Genomic DNA, 11,580 nt, shown 5'->3' with positions numbered 1-11,580 from the left:
TGCTGTTTTTTATTCTCTACTTATACAGTTATTCTCAAAAACAGTTGCTACATTTTTAGGTATAAACTAATTACACAAGAACGGTCAACGGAACGTCTCAAAACGGCAACGTTACGGAACTTTCAAACTATCTGTACCTTAAGTATGAATATGTGTGCACTATTCAGTAGTCCAATAAAGTCTACATGGAGGAATTATAATAAAATTTCTTTAATTGAAAGCTATAATTGTACATTTAAGGAATGAAATATATATTAAAAACAATTAAGAAAAAACGACCATTTTGATTACTTTTTTTTAATAATAAAGTATTTAATTTCGTGATATTAGTGTTTATAAGTGAATTTTGACCATCAAGTCATTTTCTGAAAGGGACTCAGTAGTGTCAAATGTGGCCCGATCATTACGGAAATCAGCAGTATCATTTAGACTTACATAAAACTGTATTGTCGATTTTTGGAGTGATACAAGAACATTTAACATATTAATGATCTCAAAAGCCCTATTCATCGGGTTCAGATGTTAACCATTTTCAATAGGCTTCGTCTCCAGTACCATAGAAGATCATTTGCCAAATTTCATTGATAGGATCAGCACAAACCCAATATATCCTCCCCACTAAAGTGGTGTAGTGTATTTTAAATACAATCATAAAGCTAATCGACATATATAAATCAAAAAACTTCGTTTTGAGTAAAATAGGATCTGAACATAAAATAAAGTTTCACTTATCAAATACATGTGAAAAATTGGGTTTTAGTTTTGACGCATAAACTACGTTCAAAAATTTACCGAAAATTGCGTGACCTCTAAAAATCGACTTTTTTATTTTCTTTATATATATTGATGTACATATATTTATTTGCACAAACATAATACATACATACATATATCTTTGAAGAAATCAAATTAGAACGTTTTTATTATTTGTTTCTACATTATGTGCAATTACAAAAATCATGTAAGAACAAAAATAAATTTACCAAAAATAGTGGTTACGTCTTTTTTGTCAAATACTTCATACTAGTAAATTACATATCGTCAACTAAAACGCAAACGGCCCTAACTAACCAAAAATTAAAAATCGATTTTATTGTTCATTATAATGTATTGCATCAAAACAAATGTCCACACAAAAAAAATTGAACTCCTCCGACCAAAATTAGCGATTTTATTGACAAAAAACAAAAACATTTAAATATCATAGGTAAAAAGTCCAATTTATCCATTTTTATATACGCCATTATAAACTATCATAACAACTGATAGGTTTCACTATTTAACAATTTGTTTATTTACTACAAATAAATCGCGTTGATAGAAACAAACTTTTCAATTTCGATAGTTTTTGCTTCTCCTGTAAAATTTTAAAAATGTTAGATAGGGCCGTTTTAGGTGAAGATATGTACCTCTATAGCAAAAAATCACTCGCACATCGAAATTTTTGAAAATAGACAAAAATTATGGACTTTAATGTGACACATTTTTTCTAGTACTCAGTTCACAAAACCCTGAATTTTGGATTATGTTGGTCTTGTAGTAAATATTGTATGTATTGGTGTTTGGCTGTAACACTATTTCGCTAGGGGAGGTCGACACTACGAAACTTTTGTTGAGAAGCTTCTTCTTTATTCTCTTTTAAACTTTTTTTGGGAAACTTTTGATTTTGTGTGTGGGAGAAAGAGATGGTTGATATTCGTTCTCTTTTTTCACACACAAAAACAAAAGTTTTCCAAAAAAAGTTTTCCTTTGTGAAGCGGCAATTAATGTCTACACATAGAAACTTTTGTTTCAGAAATGCAATTGATTTGTTTTTGAACGAATGAGAAGAATAACAAAACCAGTTTCCGAGTACGAGAAACTCCGTACCGCGAGAAAGATGAATGATAGATCTTTCTTTCTCTCTCTCGCACTTAATACACTTGGACATTTGTATAGATAACACAGTGTTGACAAAAGCCAATCTAGCTGGAAAAAAGTCATAACTTCATTTTGGAAACAGCAAGCATGAAATTTTTAGAAAAATATTCTCTAGTCCCTGGACCAACATTTTTATCAAATTTTGTCGAGCTATATTAATATTTGTTCGAAAAATCTACATTTATTAAAAACCAACAGTATTAAAACAGAAAAAAACGGTTGAAAAACCGAGTCGATCACCCTACTGGTTATCCAAAATATTTATTACACAAATAACATATTTTCGACCACAATTTGTTTTTACACTAAAAACATTTTAATTAAACACATATTTGCATTTGAAACGTCAAAAATTTGAATTTTTTCCAACTAGATTGGCCCTTCGCAAAACAGTAGATAGGTGAATGCGGATGACGGATGTGGCCCATTTTAAATACCAAACAAAACTAACACTATGCGATAAATACACTTACGTGACATAAAATTTCAGCTCTCTATATTGTGCTTTCGGCAGACCAAAAATCCATGAATAAACTTGAGGTCCCTAAACAAGGATATGAATTTCGATTTCAATAAGCACTTTGAATATAATATTTCTATAATGAATATTACAATAATGAAGAAATGTTTTTTGTATTGAACTTTTATTAAAAGAAAAATTTAATTACAGGATCAAAGCGCCAATTCAAAATGTTTTCTAATATAAATAACAAAAACTAATTGTACTAAATGTCCAATTACACTAGTTTACAACGATTTTGCTCATGATATAAAACCTATATGGATTTTTTTATTTTGGCCGTCTAAGTCCAGAAAAAAATATTTAAAAAAATCTAAGACGTCAAATTTTTGAATTATTCATAAAGAATAAAATGCTAAAAAAGGATTAAATTAGGAGTAAAAAAATTAAATATTTAGGGATGTATATATTTTTTATGCAAAACATTTTACTGGTCTTCCTCACAACTCTCTAACAATGGATTCCTGTCACAAAAATATTAAAGATTACATTGCAATAATCTTAAATCTTGGTGAATAGATGCCATTTTTATCACTCACACTTCCAAAAGTTTTTCGGAAAAACTATAAGTGGGAATGTAAGAAATGAATTATGAGGGATAAATTCAGATCCGTAAGTTTGTAATTCAGGAATAAAATGTCAATAATTTTTTCGAATTTTTTTTTTAATTTAAAAAAATTATCAAAAAATTTACTAAAAATCGGGCCAAAAACAAAGAAATTTGATAAAAAGTTAGTTAATGAAGACGTACATTTTATATTATTGAATTTTTTTTTCTGAGTTGACTGTTAGGTTCCCAAAACAGGTGCAAGCACCCAAAAATCAATTCTCATTTTCAAATATTTTTCCATCACTACTGAAGAAGGTTGCTTAACAAAAACCACTTTATCTCAAAATTTTGAAGAAAAAAAAAAAAAAAAATAAAAATTGTTAATTAACCACCCTTAGCCAGACATAGCCCTTTCCAAAAATATATGTTTCATTCCATGAGCAAACTAAAAATATAAATTTGTAAACTTGTGTTATTATCTAAATTAATATTATTTAAGTATTGGGGAATTTATTGTCAAGTGATCCAACTTTAAAAATCGATGTCTTCCGATTTGTATGAAATTTGCGCCAAGGTTTGTACTATGGGATACAAATTTTCAGCTATATCGGACAAGAAGGGGTCAACGTTGGACATTTTGGTCATACAGGGTTTTATTCAAATGAGTGTAACTTTTCACCTATTGGTCCTAAATAAATAAATAAATAAATAATAATTTTTATAAAAATTTTTTTTATATATATTTTTTTAATATTTTTTTCAAAATGGGCCCTTTTTATTTTTTTGTTTTTTTTGCTTAAAAGAAAGCTTATACAATTTCCTCAAAGTGCTTTATAGTCCCATAATGGGATGCGAGTGGGTTTTTCATTAAAAAATTATTTTTTAACTCAAGAATAAATTTTTTTCAATATTTGTCACTTACTTTTCCACTATTTTTTCAAAATGGACGTTTTTCTTGTATTTTTTTGCTGAAGGAAAAAATTGTATTAAGTTATCATGAAAATTGGGACCTGTAGAGTGCGCACAAGGTTTACATGGACACACAGACGGATAGACGGACGGTCGATAGCTAAATCGACTCAGTGACTCAAGTGATGATGACAAATGCATAATACCCTCCCCACTGTAGTGGTGTAGGGTGTAACTCGGATAGATAGTTTAGTAAATATACGATGTCAAATTAAATGTTTGTTGAAAAAATCCTAAAAATATGAACTCTGAACCTCGATATAATCAAAACCGTAACGAATTTAAAAATTTTGGAAAACTTTAAATTTGTATTTACTCGAAGTATGTGTCTGCCGAATTTCATCGAAATCGAAGAGGGTCATGTTCAAAATCCTACTTTTTTGTTCGAAATTTTTTGAAATCACCCAATATCGTACTGAGACTAAAATTTTTAATGGCTGCTAAGGAACTGCGGCCACTTTCTAAAAAATATTTTTTTATTCTTCTCGTGTTTAGTACATTAATACGAATTCGTCCAAAGATATTCCTACATGAAATGTTTAAAAAGGCAGTAGTTCTTCGGAATACTCTAATGAATATACATATGTAAAGACAGAAATTAAATGGTTTATTTAATACATAATTGGTATTTTAATAACAGTTAATTAATTGACTAATTAATTACAAAATAAATTATACATAGAACTACATACATGGTTGTATCCTTACATATTAAAATACATAATTTTTTAATAACATAAAATAAGCATGTATGTATATAAGGGAGGCTCCTATATAGAAGTTGCTGATGTTCCCTTCGAAAATGAAAATTTAGTTCATTTTAAGATATCATTCCTCAAAATGTTTGTCCTGAAGTCAACATTTGGTTAGCTGGATCAAAGGATAAACGGTTTCTTATCCGACATTAGTTTGTTGGCAAAGGGGGTAAAAAAGGGTAAATTGAGGGGTTTCCTTTATTTTTATTCTACACTCAAAGAGTGAAGATCGTGAGTGATCACTCTAATACATGAATCAGAGTTGCCGCAAGCAATATTTGAACCTTATTTAATAAAAAGTTAAGCAATATTTTAAATATTAGCTTGTTAGTTATTTTTGTTAGATATCTCTCAGTTAACCTCATATTTTAATAAGCAATTGAGCAATTCGTCAAATTTTTATAAATTATTAAAAACACATATTTGTTAAATATATTTAACAGATTACTTAATTTAACAAATATTTCTTTCATGTATAAATTTCAGTAAATTACATTAAATAAATCCATATAAAAATTTTAAAATGCAAAATTTTTCCGAAATAATTCTAAAAAGTGTTCAATATTTTTCAATTAACACAAGCATTTCTGATAAGTCATTGAAAGCGCGTCACAAAGACTATCGTACGATATCAAAATTCCAAAAGTCTTAAAAATAGGACCTTTTTTGCCATTGAGCCTGCTCACCAAAAATTGACCCCAGGACAAAAATTTTGAGAAACTATATCTTAGAATGATCTAAACTTAAATTTTCACCATACACTGATGTAATATTATTACCCAATAAACGATTAAAATCTGTAATATGTAAACTATTTAAGTTCTAATACGTTTTATTTATATAATATTATAAAACTTTCCGCATAGTATTGTCACAATTTCGTAGTGAATCAAACAATTTTACTTCAGTCTCTTAAAATACAAACAAAATTTTAGAAAAACAAATTAAAAAAATCTTTAAAATTAGTTATTACCAAATTAAAATGCTAAAAGTGACTTTCATCAACTGTAAATGATTTAAAATTTTCTACAGAATATTTTTTAAGGATTTATTTAATTAAACAGATAATCAAGCTAAATTTATATGGAAATACATACTTTGAGATAATATAATTCATCATTAATTGTTCTAAAATTGTATTAGTTTTTTATTTGTATTTTTTATAAAATATATACATATAAATTAAAAGAGTATTTGAGAATATCGATAAAATATGTAAAATATGTAAAAGTTTGCAATTTTAAATAAAAGGAAAAAATAAGTTTTAAATTTTTATTACGTAAAAACGTCGTTAGAACGAACCGAAATTTTATAAATATTTGAAAAATTAACATTTTTTTTGTAAATAGTCGAATAACACAATTTTATGAAATTATTAGTCACATTCGATTTTTTTTTACTTATGTATATTCTAATCATAAATGATACATTTGTCGGAAACATTGCACATTTAATTTTTTTGTGTTTTTAGGAATTCATAAAGTATTACTTCAATTACTTAAATAGACCACCTTACAGTTAACTGTATAAGTTGTGTAGTTTTATAAATGTGATCGTGTATAAAACTGCTCCAAAACTAATTGACGCTTTTATTTGCAGTATAAAGAATACGATTTCTTTTAAAAGTAATAAACTAACATTTCGAATTTCATTATTCCTTTTAGAAAATTAAATTAAAATAGTGACCTAAAATTCTATGTAAAAGAACGTAAAAACACTTTACATAATTTTACAGCATAGATTAAAAAAACTTAATTTCTGAAGCCCATTAAGTTGAAATTTGGCACACATATAGACACTTGATGACAAACAATTGAAAATTCGAAATTGAATTTAGATCGATTTAGTTTTGAGTAATGAAATTCAGTATTTTACGCTTTTTATATTTTTCAATTTTTTAACTGACAATTATTTTAAAATTAGTCAGAAAATAAACGATTTTCTTAGGACCAATCTTTAGGTGAAAGATTAGCGATTAAATTAAAATTAATCCTCGAAAGATGTTTTTGAGTACTCAATTAGTTAATTTTGTTTGCAAGTTTAAGCGCCCAATGGAGGTGGTTTATTCTTAAGCACGAAATGCAAAAGTGTAAACAGCTGATGCAAAAAAATTAATAAAATTTTTATAAATATAAACATTAAAATGTTCTATTTATTGATTAGTATAAATTATGGATACTTCAAAGTACATTTTATTGTTTTTAATTTAAGTTTTCATTAATTTTCATATTAAATTTACAATTGTCTTCTTCTTTTTATAAAATATGCATTGTTTTGATAACAAACACTGAAGTTTTCTGTTGTTTTGTATGGCAATACTGCGAAGTTTAATCTTGTACTCAAAAACATCAAAGGGGATTAACATAAGATTAAATTTATTTTTAAATTAACTAATCTGATTATTAATTGACATTTGATTACCATCTCAAAAACCCGATCTTAAAGTTTTAATAACATACTTCAATAAAAACTTGACTCTTCTTTTAATAAGCTATACAGAAAAAATTAAAATTTAAATCAATCGAATATTGTTTTCTTTTCGATCGGAATAATAAATCGGAATTGAAACCATTTCGATCGAAATGTGTAATAGGAATGATAAAAAATTAAAACATTGAATTTTCAAAAAGTAAGAAATATATGTATGTAGATAGTAAATTTTAACAAAGCACTTGCTGTGCCCTGTCTTTATTTTGTATATATACGTACGAAAAACTATTGAACTGTCAATGTGGATGTGTTTCAATGTTAGGTAATTGTAATGAAACTTAAAAAAAAAAATCCGGAAATTTAATACTCCAAACTTATGAACAAATACCAGTGTGACACAAATAAATTAAATAAAAATTTTTATTATCAATATGTATGTAGCATAGCAGAAATATAGAAGGTAGTCTCAATCAAAAAAATTAAATTTAAATAAGGTTTTTTGACGTTTTCCTTATTTTAAACTTTATATACAGAGTTGCCACATGTTAAAAATAATAATGGATTTCAAGAAATATTTTACAAAAAATGTGTAGTTAATTTATCTAAATAAAATGTGTGTTATATTAAAGGATGTTAATTAAATTACTGATTTCCTCTACAAACTTATAAATAATAAATATGTCAGATTTTGCTTAATAAGTTGTATTTTTAAGATAGATATTACAAAACTCCTCACATTCTAGTGTATACTAAACCAACGCATTTACATACCTGGTAGTTATTGGGATAGCATTTCTATTTTTGCATCTTTCAAGCCACTGTTGGCGTTTACCCGGTAATATAGGGACTTTAAAAAATCTTACATTGGAATTTTTGCAGAAGTATTTCGTATTTTCGCAGTTCGGGAAAATGCAGCTCATATTTATTCTCTAATTAATTTTACAAATTAGTTTTCAAAGATTTTAATATAAATGTGATTTTTTTCAAAAGAGCTATTTTTATAATATTTTATAACTGAATTGAAATTATTTTTATAAATTTTTTACATAAACTTCAAAGCATATATAGAAATTTCATTATAAAAAGGGAAAAATTAAACTGTATATGGTATCACTAATTTAACGAAAACTTCAAAATCCTTAAGCATGTCAGATAGAGAATTTAAAAAAATAATGAGAGACTGACACTACCTTCTATATTTCTGCTATGGTATGTAGTATGTGAAGTTTATCTTACTTGAAGAAGGCCCTAAATGTTTTTTATTAAAAATTAATATAGTAATTAGAAACAAAATATTTAAATTTAGAATAAAAAATCGATGAATACTAAAGATATTCACCTAATAAGACGCCATATTTTAATTATTACGAGTAGAAAGAGATTTACGGAAAAATATCCCTCTCTCTTTAAAGTAAATGATTTTCAACAGGAACTTATTCTTCAACAGGGACATAACAATTATAGACCATAACTTTGAGACGACAATGCCACATGTCACACATGCCAGGTCATGGTGGACATCTATCCGGTATCAATTTTCATTTATAGTTTACAAAACTTGTTCTTTCCAATACAATACAAATTTAAATGTCATTCACTAGTTTGTTGTAAAATATAAGTCCATGTTGAATTTTAGAAATGTAATCGAAGCAATTTACAAATTTATTCAATTTCTGCTTTTGTACTCTCATGGTAGGTGTTATTTCACATGGGACTTTTTTTTATTTCATAACGTCATATTGAGTGTAACTTTACATACATATGTATTTATTTAGAACGATTTTCATTTTATTATTAATATATTAAAACTAGGTTGTAATGAATTACGCGATACTAGTGAAAATAGTTCTATATACACTAGTATTTTGCCAGAAAATAAATTTCCTTAGTATAGTATAAACATCAGATTTATTACAAATATCCACTTTTGATTTTCATTTTCATGAATTCTTCAGTTTTTTAATAATACATTTGGGGTTTTAATTATAAAAATAGTAAATTTGTAGAAAATTATAAGAACATTGTTCGTTTTACCCAAGGATTTGTAATAACAATATTTCTGGCAGCTATACTAAAACGTCAAAATATGTTAATATGAATTCGTTATAATCGAGTTTTACTGAAAATTATTCATTGTTTGTTAATTCGTTTTAAGTGATGTTTTGACTTAGTAAACGTATAAAGACTGTTTGGGCGACTGCTATTGTGGGGGCCGACATCGACCCGCTGAAGTTCCAGAAAAATCTATGTCTTTTTGTTCTATTATTGGAATACGATCATCATATAGTGTTGGTGCTTGAAGAATTATACCAGCTGTTCCTGCTAATACAGCCAATGTAAAAATCCATAAAAATAGCCGATCCAAAACCATAGCCACATATTTCCAATCTTCTTTGACCTGTAATAAATAAATTGAAGTTTTTGAATAATAATTTCATGTCAATGAATATATTATAATAAACAACAACAACAAGCAATGAAAAGAATTCATATCGAAATTATAAATGCTACCAAAAAAGTATAAAAAGACCTGTTTTAGATTGTGTGACAAAGCCCAGCACAGTGGGTGCTTCCATACGACAAAAATAAGAGGAATAATGTTCAAAAATTTATTTTTTAAAGAAACATCCATTAACTAAAGACATCATTATTCGCGGCAACATATGAATTTTTGTCTATAGTCAAGCGTCACTTCTCTAATAAAATTCAAGAAAGATCCGTCAAGGCTAGGTCGCAAATCCCGTCTCTGGCAAGATGAGCTTACCAGAAGCTGGATCTGCTCTTCATATCTACAACGTCGTTACAGTAGTAACCCCTTTAGGTTTTATCAAGAGTAGTATCATCAGATTATATCTTCAAAAGGCTGAAAATAGGTGGAATAACCTAAACACGTGTAAATGGACCAAGATATTGTGGCCCTCCTTCAATGAGAAACGCACAAGACACCTTATAAATCGTAGTAGATGGGATATATCGAGATTGATAGGCAGACATGCAAGTCGGCTTGAGCTACCCTTCAATGAACACTGTCGCAGTTGTCAAATACAGACATTCAAAATGAGAAGAAACAAACGAGCAGAAAAAATACTGAAAATAAAGACTGACTTCAATTGTTAACATTTAATTATTATAGCCTACTCCACTTTAGTGGGGAGGGTATATTGGGTTTGTGCTGATGTTTGTAACGCACAATAATATTGGTCCTATACCCACCTTAAAGTATACCAATCATTTTCTGAGTCGATTTAGCAATGTCCGTCCGTCCGTCCATGTAAACCTTGTAATCAAACTACAGGTCGCAATTTTGAAGATAATTCAATGAAATTTGGTACATTATCTTCTATTGTCCCAGGGACGAAGCCTATTGAAAATGTTTAACATCGGTCCATTATTTCACCTAGCCCCCATACAACTGAACACCCGAAAAGGGCTTTTAAGTTCATAATTATGTTTAATATACTCTACAAAAAGCTGCAAAAACCAAGTTGTATACAAGACTTGATGACCCTCACGAATTCCATAATAATAGGTTCTCATATGACAAGCCCCCGTCAAAATTTCACTTAAATGTCCACAATTTTATTCAACAATAAACGGCTTAAGTATGTATATCTAAGGCAAGGTACAATTCAACTTAAATGCTTTATTATGGCAACTAAATCACATTATGTGATTTTTTTTGTCAAAGGTGTAGGGTATTATATGGTCGGCCTCGCCCGACTTTAATTTATTACTTGTTTTACACATTAAATTCAAACTTAAAGGGTGGAAATAGCTGATATTGGCTTTGTCTTACGTATTTCATCATGGATCAAAAATATAAACTTTGTCGGAGTATCACATCACAAGTATTTTAAAAATTTGTGTTAAAATAATGTAGTTATATGTTTTACGGCCATTTTCACCAAAAATTATTTTATAAATTTAACTGCAAGTTATAATTTTCGTTTTCATCCTCCTTCAGTTAGATAACTTAAAAATAATTGATTCATGTGTGTAGGTAACATTTGATTATTTTGAAATAAAACGTCATATAGATTAAAACTATTTTTGTTATTATTCATTGCTTTTTTTAAACAAATAATGAAAATAACAGTTTCCATATTATTTGGAATTGACAAGAGCTAATTCTGTCACAACTTAATCTAAATTTAAACTTTAGCTAACTTCGAATGGCCTATTCGTCCCTGTCAGTTAAACCAAAGTATATGAGTATAGGATATATTGTTTATAATAGTTATACTATATTTCATCGAAAGGATTTGTCTGGGAACTCCTGGGCACTTAATTAAAATCCTTTTCGAAGTTGCTTAAAATATATTACGATTAAGATATAATTAAAATCGATAAAATGTCAATTAATTTCGAATATTGAAAGATGCATAACACATACCTACTTGAACTCTTTACCCAAAAAAAAGAAGTGGAATTTACTC

The 11,580-nt window shown here is 27.7% G+C and overlaps 1 protein-coding gene across 6 annotated transcripts in view; it reads right to left on the bottom strand.

Moving 5' to 3' along the window:
- Positions 1-7,062: 7,062 nt before the first annotated feature.
- Positions 7,063-11,580, bottom strand: part of LOC119616157 (acetylcholine receptor subunit alpha-like) — a 154,539-nt gene continuing 150,021 nt past the window's right edge. For all 6 annotated transcript variants that reach the window (XM_037972423.1, XM_037972421.1, XM_037972424.1 and 3 more), the window contains one exon: positions 7,063-9,542. In XM_037972423.1, the coding sequence (XP_037828351.1) occupies positions 9,345-9,542 (198 nt within the window). In that variant the 3' untranslated portion in view covers positions 7,063-9,344. The remainder of the gene's footprint in view (positions 9,543-11,580) is intronic.

The sequence above is a fragment of the Lucilia sericata genome, unplaced genomic scaffold (genome assembly GCF_015586225.1).
Source record: "Lucilia sericata isolate MDLA Ls3-8-SP2 unplaced genomic scaffold, ASM1558622v1 Contig000060F_arrow, whole genome shotgun sequence".
In the NCBI taxonomy this organism is placed as follows: Eukaryota; Metazoa; Arthropoda; class Insecta; order Diptera; family Calliphoridae; genus Lucilia; species Lucilia sericata.
This window is presented reverse-complemented; position numbering and strand designations above follow the sequence as displayed.